This window comes from Sminthopsis crassicaudata, chromosome 3, assembly GCF_048593235.1.
Source record: "Sminthopsis crassicaudata isolate SCR6 chromosome 3, ASM4859323v1, whole genome shotgun sequence".
Taxonomy (NCBI): domain Eukaryota; kingdom Metazoa; phylum Chordata; class Mammalia; order Dasyuromorphia; family Dasyuridae; genus Sminthopsis; species Sminthopsis crassicaudata.
Window position 1 is genome coordinate 198,215,266 of NC_133619.1, and position 15,464 is coordinate 198,230,729.

Here is a 15,464-nt window from a genome sequence, read left to right on the forward strand (position 1 = left end):
ATGAAGGCTATGGATTACCCAGATCCCATGTCTGGATATAAACCAGGAAAACATTAAATTACTAAGTATTTATTTAATTCATTCACTAATTGATCAAATAGTTTTACGGAAATAGGAAGTTTTCTTTGTGGGCTTCAAATTGAATGAAAAAAATGGACATGAGTTTTAGCAATATAAAATAGCCTTTGTAATGTTGGTATCTATCACTTAAAGTAAACAAGCATACAGAGAAAGTAATTTGTTTTGAGTCCCAATTTCTCTCATTCATAAAGGTCATACATATGCCACCTTTGGAGTGCTAGTACGCCATTACACATTCTCAGTTAAGGGCCTCCCCTCATGCTTTATGAAAAGGTAACTGAAACCCTGGCCCTAAACTCATTGTTTTCTACTGATTTTCTTGCCTCCATCTGTCATCTCCCCTCATATATCCTCCCCTTCACTCAAAACTTTAATGAAAAGATAACCCTTGTGTGTGCCAAAACTAACCCTCCTTTTTATTTGTATTTTTTTAAAAAATACTTTATTAGTTCTTATCTATGGGACATATTCAATGATCAAAGCTGTAATATGACAAACTAAAAAATATAAATATTATACATTAGAGAGAAAGAAAGGGATCTACAATTCTGATGGAAATGGCTCTCTTTTCAACATTGAGATGATTCAAACCATTTGTGCAGGAATGAAGAGAGCCATCTACATACACCCAGAGAGAACACCATGGGAACAGAGTGTGGAACATAACACAGCATTCTCACTCTCTGTTGTTTGTTTCCATTTTGTTTTCTCAGTTTTTCTTTTCCTTCTTGATCTGATTTTTTTTTGTGCAGCAAAATAACTATATAAATATGGACACATATATTGGATTTAACATATTTTAATATATTTAACGTGTATTGGACTACCTGCCAGCTGGGGATAGTGGGGGAGGAGGGGAAAATTTGGAACAAAAGGTTATACAAGGGTCAATGTTGGAAAACTTAACCCCTGCATGTGCTTTGTAAATAAAAAGCTTTAATAAAAAAAAAGGGGACCTAAAAACTGTATACAAATATGCTTAATTATGATCCATATTACCAGCATAGAGTTCCCAGTGATTAAGCTCTTACCACAAAAATATGCAACTTTTAAAAAAATTATAAAACAAAAAATCACATGAATGTGCATTATGCACATGACTGCCAGGTTTATATATTCAGCCCTTCTCTCTCCTGATCAGTCTTGTTTCACCAACTATATTCTGGACAATATTTTGCATGTCCCATAGGCATCTCAAATTCAACATATCAAAAATTATTTTTCCCCAATCTTACTCTCCCTTCTAAACTTTTCCTGTTATTGTCAAGAGTGCTAACATCTTTTTAATCACCCATGTTTGAATACTGAAGTGTCACCCCACAATCTATTCAATTGCCATATCATGTCATTTATTTTCTCTCTACCACATCTCTGAAATATATCCTTATTTCTACTCACACAACTATTATCTTAGTGCATGCCTTCATCACTTCTTGCCTAGATTATTGCAGTTGTTTAAGTGAACCCCTTGTTTCAAATCTTCCCTAATCCAATTCACTTTCCACTCTGATGCCAAAGGGTTTTTCTAAAATTTAAGTGACCCAGTCAGTCTCCTACTCAAATACAGTGTTGGTTTGCCTTCAGCATCAAATACAAATTCTTATGTTCAGATATGTCAAGCTCTTTATAATCTGGTCCCATCTTATCTTTTCATCCTTCTTACACTTACATTCCCTCTGCACTTTATGATATAGTGTAGTCATATTGGCCTATTTGCTGTTCCTTACACAATACACTCCATCTCTCTTTGTCCCTTTACCCTGACTTCTATTTTGTGCAATCTCTACTTCCTAGAGCCCCTTTCTTTTAAGATTTAGCTCAGGCACTGTTCCTTATAGGAGCTTTTTCTTGGTCTCTCCCAGTATAAGTGCCTCTTCCAGTAAGTAATGGAGAGTCATTAGAGCAGGGGTTTTCAAACTGGCCAGTGGGCCAGATGTGGCCGCTGAGGACGTTTATGTGGCCCGCCAGGTTATGGCAAATGGGCTGAGGGGCGGAGACAGAATGTGAGTTTTTGTTTTTACTATAGTCCTACCCTCCAACAGTCTGAGGGACAGTGAACTGGCCCCCTATTTAAAAAGTTTGAGGATCACTGCACTAGAGTCTTGTGGTGATCTGCTTAGCTGTGTGCTTTATTTTTAATTTTTCAATTTTGAGTTTTCTCCTTTCTATTCTTTTCCTCACATATTAAGATATCAAGAAATAAAACTTTTATACATGTGAAGTTGTGAAAGATTTCCACATTAGCCGTGTTGCCAAAAAAAAAAAAAAAAAGTGAAAGAAAAAATATGCTTAAATCTGCACTTCAGGGTTCATTAGTTCTCTTTTTAAAAGTGAAGCATTTTCCATCTTAAGTCCTTTGGAATTATTGTGGATAATGATCAAAATAATTAAATCTAGTCATTTTTATATATGAATTAAGTTTATATTTACTGAATTTAGAAAACGCTGACTTGTTTAATTCAGTTAAAATGAATAAAAATTAAAATGCATTGAAACAACATGGTTGTGATGAAAAAATGAACTAATTTTTAAAGAAGCTACTGTTGGTTATAGCACCAAACAAAACTGGAGGTATATTGGCCTAGGTCCATGTATTAGTCTAGGATACAAATCCAATAAGATTATTCCAAGCACAAGGATTTGTAAATGAGAAATGAATGTGTATGAATTAAAATTCTTACTAAAATGGTAGGCAGAATATGCCAAAAAAAACCCCAAAAAACAAGCTTTGTTGTTACTGTGCATAATTTTTCTCCTAATCCTGCTCACTTCACTTTGCATCAGCTCATATGTTTTCCAGGGTTTTTCAGAAGTTATTCCTTTTGTTATTTTTTTAATAGCACAGTAGTAATTCCATCACAATCATATACCCTAGCTTGTTCAAATATTCATTAACTGATGGATATCCCCTCAGTTTCTAACTTTTGCCACCACAAAAAGCGACTGTAAAATTATTGTACATAATGATCCTTTTCCTTTTTCTTTGATTTCTTTGGGGTATCCTACTAACAGTATTGCTAGGCCAAAAGATGTGCATTTTTTTATAGCTTTTGGAGCATAGTTCTATTTTCCCAAAATGATTGTATTAGGGGCAGTAGATAGATGATGCAGTGGATAAAACAATAGCCCTGAATTCAGGATGTATAGAGTTCAAATTCAGCCTTGGACATTATAAACTTCCTACACTCTGGCTCTATTAAGTCCCTTGACCCCAATTGTCTCAGCAAAACAAAACAAAATAATTGTACTGGTTCACAGCTCCATGAATGCATTAGTATACCTATTTTTTTTTTTCCCCACATGCCCTTTAGCATTTATTTCCCTTTTCTATCTTGTTAGCCATTCTAATTAGTTTGAGGTAGTACCTCAGTTTTAATTTTCATTTTGTTAATCAATAGTAATTTGGAGCATTTTTTCACATAACTTGATAGTTTTAATTTCTTTTGAAAAGTGCCCATTCATATTTTTTGACTATCAATTGAAAAATGGCATTTATTTTCATAGATTTGGATCACTTACCAATACATTTTTTAAAATGAAACCTTCATCAGAAAGTTGCTGTAAAAATAATCCCTTCAACTCCCAGTTTTCTGCTAGTCTAATTTTGACTGTTCTGGTTTTGTTTGTGCAAAATTTTTCAGCTTAGTAGAATAAAAGGTGTCTGTTTTATCTCCAGTGGTCCTCTATCTTGTTTGATCACAAATTCTTCCTTATCTAACAAGTTTCCATGTGCCCCTAATTTGCTTAAATCATTTTGATCTTATCTTGGCATGTAGTAAGAGATATATTAAAAGTCTATGTGCCTAATTTCTGCCAGAGTACTTTCTAAGTTTCTCAGTAGTTTTTGTCAAACATTAAGTTCTTGAACCAATAGTTTGTCTTTTGAGCTTATAAAATAGTGGGTTACTGAAGTTATTTACTTCTGCATATTGTGTGCCTAATATCATCTATTGATCAACTACTCTTATTTCTTATCCAGTACTAGACTCTTTTGATGATTAGAAAAAGCACTTGTTACTACTGGGACATGTAGGGAAACCATAAATCAGAGTTGGAGATGGGAGTCAGATTAAATTTTTTTTTTTTCTGCAAATGTATTTGCTATAAAGCATGAACACTTTTGTTGCAGACTCTGCAGACCCTGTTTTTTATTCCAGTTGTATACTTCAAATTATGAGCAGGGGAAAAGGAGGCAGATGGTAGGAGTAATATGAGATTGCTGTTTAGAAAAGCATGATCAGAGATGAGGGAAAAAAATGAAATTAATTGAAAGGAAGAAAATGTAGTCGGGGAGAGTTGATGAACTGGAATGCATTGAAAGCTGGAGGGTTTGAAAGGTCAGATGAAAAGGAAAAATTTAATAGGAATAAGGCCTAGAGGCATACAAAAAAAAGAGATTATGATCAAATAGAAGAATTTTTGGAGTCCTTAAAAATAGAAGTGGACCTGAGGATAATGAAAAGATCAAGTTTCTCACTATTCTTGTGTAGACCTGAAGAGAATAATGAAAGAAGTAGGTCATGGGACTTGAGTAGTTCGAGGAACTGGGAAATTAAGTTATTTGTAGGAATATTAACACAAATATCAAAATCACCCAATAAGTTGGGAATTGTGGTAAAAAGATATAAAAAAGCAGAATTTAGAATATTCTTAGGGCCAATAGCTAATAAGTACTAGAATTCAGATTGGTTGATAAATTTAGTTTGCAAGAACCTGAAAGGAATAATGAGTGTAAAGGCAGAGTCTGAAAATGGCCATGAGGAGGAAGTATTCTGACTCTCTTACCTTGACCTGTGAGTAAAAGTGTAGCTGGGGATGTAATATCATTGGAAGAAATCAGAAGATAGAAGGGTAAGAAAAATGGTTAAAGATGACAAGAATATTTGTTAATTATGGACTGGGGTATATAGATCTAAAATGAAATTGTAGATATAAGGTGGAAAGAAGGAAGGAGTGGGGGAGATATTCTGTAAAGTTAGGGGCACTCAGTATCACTAGATGAGAAAGGGGTGCAAGTATGTTAATTAATGGAGAATAAGTTTTTAGGCAAAGTATCAGTGAAGTTAGCTGATGAAGACAATTAGAAGGTTCAAGCATAAACCCTCAAAACATCTGCACAATTTCACCCTCAAGATTTCAGCATAATTCCAACTTCCCTGTCCTTAGTGCACAAAAGCAGAAGCATTGTATTAACAGGTAGGGTGCTACTGTGTCCAGGAGCTGGCTCTTGCCATGATGTGACCACCAGGAGAAAGTGAAAGGAGAGGGCAGAAAACAAAGGAGCACGGCACTTCAGAACTATAAAATCTATGTTCAAGACTTGGCTGTGCCATGTAACTTGGTAACAATGAATAAGTCACTTCACCTCTAAAATGTTGGGAACAGATTATCTGTAAGCTTTCTTATCTTTAACATTCTATGTTGCATATTCTTTGCCCTGGTTACAAATATCAGAATCAGTCATTAATAAACATTTATTATTATGTTTCAGTTACCATCCTAAGTTCTGGATATATAAAGACAAAAAAAGAAACAGTCCCCACTTTCAACGAGCTTATATTCTATGGAGAAAATAATGTGCACCTATGTAAAATATATACATAAAATAAATACCAGGTAAATTGATGGGGAGATAGGAATTACTGGTTGCTGAGAGATTTAAGAAAAGCCTTAAGGAATTAAGTGTTTGAAATGAATTTGGAAGGAATATAAATACCTAGTGTAAGGAATTTGACAAACATGAACTTTATAGTGTTTAAATACTATATATACAGAAAGGATTTTAGAGGAAACTGAACTTCGATAATTCTATTTAAACGTCTGTTAGATTTAAGCTAGTAGTAACAAAGCTCCCTTGTCTATTGTCAACATTTTCCCAATTCAAAACATGTTTATTTACATATATATTTATAAATGTATGTAGATGTGTACATAAATACACTTACACATATATACATATATTCCTATGTATTTCATTTTTGCTCTTTTCCAGAAATTTTTAAACCAAGTATTTTAAATGAATAAAAGTATAATACTTTTTAAATGCTTAAAATTAAAATACACAAGATTATGAAGGAAACTAAGGATTAGCGAAAAAACTTTTTAATTTTTTTTTTCCCCAAATGCAAGGATCCCTTGAAATGTATATACCAATCATAGTGGTATGCTGATAAATGCTTTAATCTGGTCACTGAAAAATAAAATGTTGACGGGCATGTCACATTTTAAATTTAATCTGCAACTAATATTTTCTCCATAGATTGTCACCAAAAAGAAGAATCAGGCTGATTTACAGCTTTTGCCTAATTTCTGAAAATTTCACAATGAGATAGAAGCTGGATGCAGCACATCCAGATCCCTACCATGAGAAGTCAAAGTCTTCTTCACAAATAAATATTATGTATTATAAACATGTGTTGAGGAAATGTCTGTGTGGTGGATATTTAGTATACGTGATCAAACTTTTTTTTTCCTGGGCTCTGGGATGAACATAGGTGAATAGACTGAGAGTGTTATGAGCTTGGAAAAACCAGCATATACACATACACAGGACTGTAGGATCTAACCAGAAAGTTCACTCCCGTACGTACATCTCTGACGTCGATTACATTTCCTTCCGGGGTAGCTTATTTCCTGTGTCAATGCCGCACTTCCTGCATAAAGGGTCCCAAACAATCCGGGTCCCAAACAATCCGTGTGAACTGCTGGGGCATGGGAACAGCCCCAAGTTTAATGAATTGAAGCGGAAGGCTTTATCACCCGGAACTTCGAATTAAGCTCTCATGTCCCTTGGAGGTCACCACAGACTGAAGTTCCGCACGTCTCGGCGCATGGCATATATGGGAAAAGATTTGTGCGCATGGCGCGGAGGGAGGGGAGGAGAGAGACGAGGAAACGCTTCCGGTTACAGTTGCTAAGGTGGCTGCTTGTACGACTGTGTCCCTCCGCATTCCCCCGTCCGGGGGTCAACATGTCGGGGCTCAACAAGATAGAGCTGGAGGGCTGTCGTGACCTGCTAGGCCTAATGGAAACTTCCGAAATCCTCGCGCTATGCGACACCATCACCAACCGCCTGGTTCAGCCCCAGGATCGCCAAGGTAAGAGTGATCTGGTCGCTGCCCCGCTCGGGGAGAGAGAAGCTGCTTTGGTTTCCCCTTCCCGCCGGTTGAGAGGACTCGAGATTGTAGGGGGAAGGGCGGCAAGCCCGCGCTTTGAGAGCCAGGGGTTCAACGGAGGCCCGTCCTCCGTGGGAGACGGGCTCACTCCTGGAACGCCCACGCTGCCTCCCTTCCCTTCTCTGCTGGGAGAGCGCGTCATAGAGCAAGCTGCGGTGCGTATCACGGCCTGTACCGCGCCCAGGGCGTTTAGCCTGAGCCTTCTCGCACCCTGGAGGATGCGATCCCTGGGTTTTTAGAATGGGACGAGACCCACACTGGACGTTTTGAATCTGAGCGGGTTTCAGAGATCCTCGAATTTGGATATGGGGGGGGGAGGGGAAGGATTATATCATCACTTTTCTCTAACTTTGATTTCTTTTTTAATCTTATGCATTTGTTATTTTTCTAAACCTTTAAAAATGTGATTCAGCGGAGTCCCAAGACTTAGTCCGATTGCTTTGCCCATCCAAAAAATAAATTAATTCGCTGATCTAAACGAAGCGTCCCACTCTTAAAATGAGGAAACCGAAGTCAGTGGCCTCATTTTTTAACTCCTTGGGAGCCCAAGTAGAACCGGGACTCTGTCAATAATTGGATGAGCCGTTTTACTGCTTTGCGTCTTCGTCTCCCCGCATGAAAAATTAAGAAGTTTTAAGGCATTTTATAAAGTTCAGCTGTAAATCTGATTAGAAAGTAAGGTCGGATTTCGTGCTCGAGTCTGGGAAGCAGGTATTCCGGGCCTGGAATCAAGAAGATGGGGTTCAGATTTGGCCTTCGGCACTAGGTTTATAACCCTGGAAATCACTTAACCTATTTGCCTTAGTTGTAAAACGAGCTGGAGAAGGAAAAGGCAAACTGCTTCAGTTTCTTTGCCAAGAAAACCCCATTGAAAACACGATTTTACGAACAAAATAGGTGGCAATGGTGTAAGCGAACTCAAGTAAGCGCCTTGTGGGAATACCCAAAGTGGCAAAAAGATGGCTCTCGACTTCTAGGAACTTAACAGCCTATTGGATGAAAAGCTATGTAAACGAATACAATTAAGGCATACTGTATACAGGAAATACAGAAAATAATTGAGAGACTGAGGAGTTAGGGAGTTTGAATACTGGGCTCTGGGCAAGTCACTTCTCTGGTTTGCCTTATCTGTAAAAAGAGTTTAGAAACGAAGTTTGGTGTGAAGACTTGGAAACTTGGGCTTTAATATTTTTATAGCAATAAGTAGAATTGGTTTCTTTTTTAATCCTGTATATTTTATTTTTTACTATTATGAAAGGATTTCATCTGTTTCATCACACTCCCAAGAGTATGATAATACCAGAAAAGGTTAACTTCTGACCTAAATGATCCCAAAGACTAATGATTTTGATATCCTAAGAAATTATTCTATTAAATTCCGTGTACTTTCTACTACTTCCCTTTTTAAAATTGAAAGTATTTAGGGTTAAGTGACTTGCCCAGGGTCACACAGCTAGTAAATGTCTGAGCTTTAATTTGAACTCTAATCCTCCTGACTTCTGAGCTATGTTCTGAGTCTATGTTCTTTGTCACCTAACTGTCCCTCTATTACTTTTTATTACCATTTCCTCCTGATTCTTTTCTGCCTTGTCCCCTGAATACTGATTTTCATTATTACTTCAAGTACACATCCATTAATTTTTTTCATGGAGCACATTAAATCTTTGTTGAGTAATGCAAACTATAACTCTATTAAGTAAATTTTTTTCAATGAGTTTTCAATGAGCCTATGCATTTTCTTTGGTCATTCAGTAACAGTATTGAATTCATCATCTCTCTTTAGATTTTGCACTATGTGAACTTTTCCTATAACCTTTTCTTTTAGGACTACATATCCATTTGAATATAATTTTTGCAGAGACATTGACTTTTTTTTTTCTATGAAGTTAAATTGGATAGATGTAATCAGTGATAAAATTAAATGTTAATACAATTGGCAACTGGATTTACCATTTCAGAATTGGGCTTTGTGATATAATGGCTTTGCTACTTGCTGCTTATTGTGACCTTTAGCAAATCACTTCACATCTCTAGACTTTTATTTTCTTCGTTTGTGAATTTAGAGCTTTAAAATGTCTTCTTAGTGCCCTTTGAGCTCTAAATAAGTCATCCTTTAAAAAAAAATTTAGTAACTACTAAATAATTTTTTTTTAGGATTTTGCTTCAGTTTCTGTATGTGTAAAATGACTTAAGTGATACTCTTAAGATCTTGATTCAAAGATTCTACAATTTATAAATATGAAGTGATTGTTTTTCTCTCCCCACCTCCCTTTTCTTTTCTCTCCCCCCCAAAAAAACCCTCAGTAATTGCCTTAAGGCACTTCATATAAGATTAGTTTTGAAACTTAAAAAGTATGAGAGTAGGGAGAATGAGACTAAGAAGTTTTCCAGAATCCTATGTCTGCTAGATACTATTTGACATAGGTGTTCCTTTAGCTTAAAAAAAAAAAAAAAATGTTATTTCTCAATTTTCAAAATTAAACCTTGAAACTAATTTAAATTCTGAATTCAAAACAAATTTTTTTTTTGAAATTTTGGTTTCATTACAAGAATCTTTTAAATAAGAAATTTCTTAAAGATTTATTCAGTTTAATATTTTACGTGGTCATTTATTCTGTTTAACTAAGAGTGATATAATAACATATCATTTGGTCCTGACCAACATATGAAACACTGCTGCCATTTTGCCTAGTTTATAAATGAGGAAACTTAGGCTACAAGGAGTTAAAATGACTGGCACAAGGACTTGTTGATCAATGGTAACTAATAAGTATTAGAAGTGACATTTGAGTTCATGTCTTTAAAATGTTTATATTTTTTCCATTACAGTACACTGCATCTTGAGAATCCAGTATCCTCTGAAACTTGAATACTAGATCTAGTTCTAATTCCCAGCAGTTTTTTTTAATGTTGGATAGATCCCTTTATATCCTTAGTATGAATGCTCCCACCTTGAAAGCAAAATGCTGTCCCTCCAACCTTCTTATTCTATGCAATTCTTATTCGTATCTTTGCATATCACTTCAAACTCTTCATAAGTAGGTTAGATTTTTTTTTTTGCTCTTTTTCTATCCAGCAATTTGTCTATTTTTGCTCACATTCTCTATACATGACAAGCCTACTGCTGTTTCGTTGTATCTTTAAAATAAATTATAAAATCCTATAGTTCTAAATGAATTTTAAGTTTTCAACATAAAAAATTTTTTTAAATGAATGCTATCTTAAAATCCTGTTAAATACCAATGTAATATGTGCTATGTGGGTAATATTTTCTCCTTTAAAAGACTAAATATAATTTTTCATGCTGTCATTTGGAAGCAAAATTTTTTATTTGAATACAGAAATAGTTGTAAAGGAAGTCAAAGTTTGAAAGCTAAGGATTTGTTGTCATTTCATTTGGAAAATTTTAGATTAAAAGTCACTTTTAGTTTAACGTTTTTATTAATTGATTTTGTTATTTTTGCAAATTCTTTCTAGATGCCATTCGTGCAGTATTAGCTTATAGTCAAAGTGCTGAAGAACTTCTGAAGAGAAAGAAAGTATACAGAGAAATCATATTTAAGTATCTAGCAATGAAAGGAGTGATTGTGCCTCCAGCTTCTGAAAAGCACAATCTTATTCAATATGCCAAAAATCACTGGAACAAACCAGAGTTGAAGGTGATGGAGGAAACATTGGAGAAAGTTCCAAATACAGAAGACACCATACTATGTGAACAAGTTAAGATGACTTTTATTTTCCTTAAATGTTTATATAATTTGAAGATAATGGAATAATTTAAATTTAGCAGAAATTATTGCATGTTAAACAGCTTTAAAAAGCCTTTTCACTTTTTTTTTAAGATATACACAGTTTAACTCTTAAAGTCAGAGTTTCAAAGAGTTTTCTGGATTGAGAAGTTGAGTGGTCCATGGTCACAGCATGCATTTATCATAGACAGACCCTGGATCCAGTTCTTCCTAATTGTTAAGTTTGTCCTATCTAATATGCCATACCACCTTTTAAAATTTTGTCAGTGTGTAATATGTTTCTTTTAAGATAGCATGTCATCTTGGAAGTTTTTTGGTCCTACAATTAAATAAAAAACACTTGAGCTATTGTCCTGAGGGGAAATAGTATGATAAAAATACATTTTCATGACAGCCTGGGAGCCTTTAGAAATATAATACTGTATAGTAAAATTTCAATTTCAAATTTTTGTTAATTCAGAAACAAGGAGGCTTATACTTCATTATTATTTTTATACCAAACAATTTGTTTAAATGTATTATTAGGGCAGCTAGGTGGCACTGTGGATAAATCACCAGCACTGAGATCTCGAGGAACTGAGTTCAAATTTGGCCTCAGACATTTAACACTTCCTAGCAGTGTGACTCTGGGCAAGTCATTTAACCTCAATTACCTCAACAACAAAAAAGTAAACATTATTAGTGTAAACAATATTGCCAAAGCAGTGTCATTTCTAAGATAAGAGTTCTACTTATTTATATGTAAATAGACTAAATGAATTAATTGATTTAATCTGGTAGCCACAAGACTTATTTTTTTAATGGACCTTTCTTTAATTTGAAATACTTTTTATACTTGAAAGAAAATGTACATTTTTTAAAAAAAATCTAAAAGTGTAATTCATTTTGCTCATCCTATCTATCCTTTCTCCAGTCCAGAGTAGCGACATTTATTTTATGTATTTTGAATGTGCATAATGAAAAAAAATTTCATGTCACATCAATCTGTTTTAGTTGGCCCTTGGAAGAAACCTAGATAGATAGCTGTTAAAACTCTAACCATTTTGGACTGTCTTAATTTTTAATTCTTAGTAATTTTGAATGATACTTTTTAAAAAGAATTAATAGTAATTCTTTGGTAATATGGTACTTTCCCCTTTTATCCTATTAATGATGTCTTATTAATGAGGAACTGCAAGAAAATTTCAATGCAATTAAAACTGGTTTATCATCATTGAATAACAGTGAAAATGCTTTAGTAATAAATATTTACTAACTAATCCTAGAATCATTTAGTGTCTTTCAGTTCCTGAAAAAGTAGTAGGAATTAATTCCTGCTTCTATTAAATTAGATCCTATGAAGTTATTTTATTACCAAGTTTTTATGATAATTGGCTGGTTGGTTTCTGTTAATTATTTTGAAAGTAACCAACAAAATTGTAGATGTAGAAATCTCAACTTTCAGAGTCTTAGCTTCATCTTTTTATTGATGAGAGAACAGAAGTTTAGGGAAAAATTAAGCCTCAATATCACTATTTTATTCTAGATGATCTGAGTAATTTTTCACTATACCATACTATCTAAACAAGTTTTTTGTGTGTCCCAACTGTATTGGTCCATAAACCTATACTTTTTGATATGGGTGTTTGATCTTTTCGTGTAGGCTGTTCGCCTACAACAGTATTATGTGTGTATACCTACCCTTTCTGTATGGCTCTTGTCCATGTCCTCACAGTTTCACCTTCTATCCCATCTACTGAATGACTTTCCTTATTTTTTCTTGACAGAATAATTATTATATTGGAGTATCCAATATTTCAGTTCACCAATTATTTCTTTTCTTTTTTTTTTTTTTAAAGGCTGGGGTTAAGTGACTTGCCCAGGGTCACACAGCTAGGAAGTATTAAGTGTCTGAGACCAGATTTGAACTCCGGTCCTCCTGAATTCAAGGCTGGTGCTCTATCCACTGTGCCACCTAGCTGCCCCTCACCAATTATTTCTTGATTTCACCAAGAGTCCCATTTCTTTTTCATTATCATATTTCCTTGATCATGGTCTTTATTTTAGTTCTTTTTTGTAATTCTTTGTTATATTTGTCAGAGACTACGGTGTTATGTGATTCAAAGAACAAAACTATATTAGAATATTGGTATTAAAAATAGATGAGTCTTTACTTTAGGGAGAAGTTTGAGAACATTGAAGGAGCTCTACAATTTACTGAAGGTCACGGAATCATGAGATTCCCTTCCCACCTATTCAATTTGGGGGGGGCTAGTTCACTGTTAATTTGCAAGTTCTCTCTAAGACAATCTCTCTTAAGATGGTTTATTCTTTCCATAAAATCTAGACTTGAAAAATGGATTATAAAGCTAACCTAGATTTTCTTTATTGGCAGGAAAAAAGAGAAAAAAACCCTGAACAATTTGATGATTGTTACAAATTAGGAGAAGAATTCTGCCAGTGGTTCTTTGAGCTTCTCAACTCTCAGAATCCTTTCTTTGGACCACCCCAAGAAAAATGGGGACCACAGCACTTTTGGGATGATGTCAAGCTAAAATTTTGTTACAATACATCAGAACAAAATGTGATAGACTATCATGGTTCAGAACTGGTGAGCCTTCGTTTACTGTCTCTGGTGAAAGAAGAGTTTCTATTTCTTAATCCCAATTTAGATTGCAATGGATTGAAGTGTGTATCCTCTCCACATGGATTAGTTGTAGTTGCAGTTGCTGGTACTGTCCACCGAGGCAGTATGTGTTTAGGCATCTTTGAACAAGTATTTGGCCTCATTCGCAGCCCTTTTCTAGTAAACACTTGGAAAATAAAGTTTGTCAATCTGAGGATTGTTGGACAGAATTCCCTTGAACCTGGAGTGACATTGGAGAAGCCTTCAATTACATTGGAATCCAAAGAATTAGAATCACTATATAATGGAAATGGAGCAACATGTAGTAGAAATGAAGCATTGTTTACTGAAACCCCTGTTTTATGTAGTGGAAGTGGAAACCAGGCACTGTGTCATGAAAATGAGGCATCATGTAACACGTATGAGTTGGAATTACCTAATCTAAAACACTGAGTACTGTATGTCAAATTAAAAAAAAAAAACAACTTTTTATTCAAAACCTCTTCAGCTTATGCTGTACCAATATTGCTCAGATGATTTCAGGGTTGCAGGGTTAACATATTTCAGTTCAGATACTGTTGTTGACTACAAACTAAAATTTTATGTCGATGCAATATCTCTTTCCACTTCAGTTTGGACAATTATTATGAAACCTTGACCCCATTCATCAAATAAATTTCACTTTAGATTTCATGATTAATAATGTGCCTTAGAAATCAAGCAATATTTTCATTTTATTTTGCAGAAATTCTAATTCTTTCTAAATATTTACTTTGTAATAGAAAAAAAGGTACAATAATTTGCATGATTTCCTACTGATTCTTATTTTAGATATATTTTATTGAGCAGCTATTACAAAATAGAGTATACAGCTGTAATGGAAATCATTTTCCCTCTTGAGTTGGTAACATTAATGCAAAATCAAATACTCTAGCCAGCTGGATGATAAACTCTTGTATTTAATTGTATTTAAGACAAAATGCCAGTGATTTATTATATGGCTATTCATTGTACAAGTTATATACCTTTCAAAAAACATCAAAACTTATTTTCCCAAACTATTCTGGCATTGGGCAAATGTTAATTTCAAAATGAGTTAACACTGAACCTTATTTATGCCTACTTAATAAGATGCATCTTTTCACTACACTTTTGAAAATTTCTATTGCAAAGTCATCTTGATTGGTATAAGGTTTTTTTTTTTTTTTTTTTTTTTTTTTAATAAATTTCACTCCGGTGTTTTTTGTATTTATTGATATTTTTCCCTGCTTAATTTTTTATTTGATTTGGATTATACACTTCAATTGCCAGGAATAGATTAATAAAAGATTAATTGGTTTGCATTCCTCTTCATTCCTCTTGCTGGATTTAGTTATTTATTCTTGATTTATTATGTTCTTATTTTATGAAATAAAACAAGCATTTCCATAACATAGAACGTTAAAAAACATGATTGCCTACAAAGCTGCAAATCTCTTCTATGCAACTTGATATTCCTTTCAAATATACAACAAAATTATTGTGTAAATTTCTTTTTTTTTTTTTTCCCCCCTTCCTTGTTTTCCCTTTTTCTTCTTCCATCCTAGATATGGCTACCATTTTAGACACAAATAGGTAAAGATTTTAGTGCTGACTTATTTTACAGGTATCTTCCTCTGATAAGTTTAGAAAAGTTGATGAGCCAAATAAAGGAAGCTATTTACTATAATATTAAATATTAATATTTAATATGACATGAGAAAAGAGTAAAATGCAAGGTTGATGGGATAAACTTAATACATTTCTGTTTTGCCATTTCACATCAAGATATGTTTTGAAAGAAAGTTCTTGGGAGATTCAGAATTAAAAGCAAAG

The 15,464-nt window shown here is 34.2% G+C and overlaps 1 protein-coding gene across 1 annotated transcript; it reads left to right on the forward strand.

Annotated features, from left to right (window-relative positions):
• The first annotated feature begins 6,807 nt into the window (after positions 1–6,807).
• Positions 6,808–14,953, forward strand: C3H3orf38 (chromosome 3 C3orf38 homolog). Its single transcript, XM_074299801.1, has 3 exons — positions 6,808–7,178; positions 10,734–10,975; positions 13,380–14,953. The coding sequence occupies exons 1-3, from the start codon at positions 6,941–6,943 to the stop codon at positions 14,061–14,063; spliced, it is 1,164 nt and encodes a 387-aa protein (XP_074155902.1). The 5' UTR covers positions 6,808–6,940; the 3' UTR covers positions 14,064–14,953.
• Positions 14,954–15,464: the final 511 nt, after the last annotated feature.

Excerpts from the sequence above, each read along its gene's own strand:
- C3H3orf38 (XM_074299801.1), top strand. The coding sequence starts at position 6,941 with ATGGCGCGGAGGGAGGGGAGGAGAGAGACGAGGAAACGCTTCCGGTTA. Across the intron at positions 7,179-10,733 it reads TCAGCCCCAGGATCGCCAAG|ATGCCATTCGTGCAGTATTA; the intron begins GTAAGAGTGATC and ends AATTCTTTCTAG. Across the intron at positions 10,976-13,379 it reads ACACCATACTATGTGAACAA|GAAAAAAGAGAAAAAAACCC; the intron begins GTTAAGATGACT and ends CTTTATTGGCAG.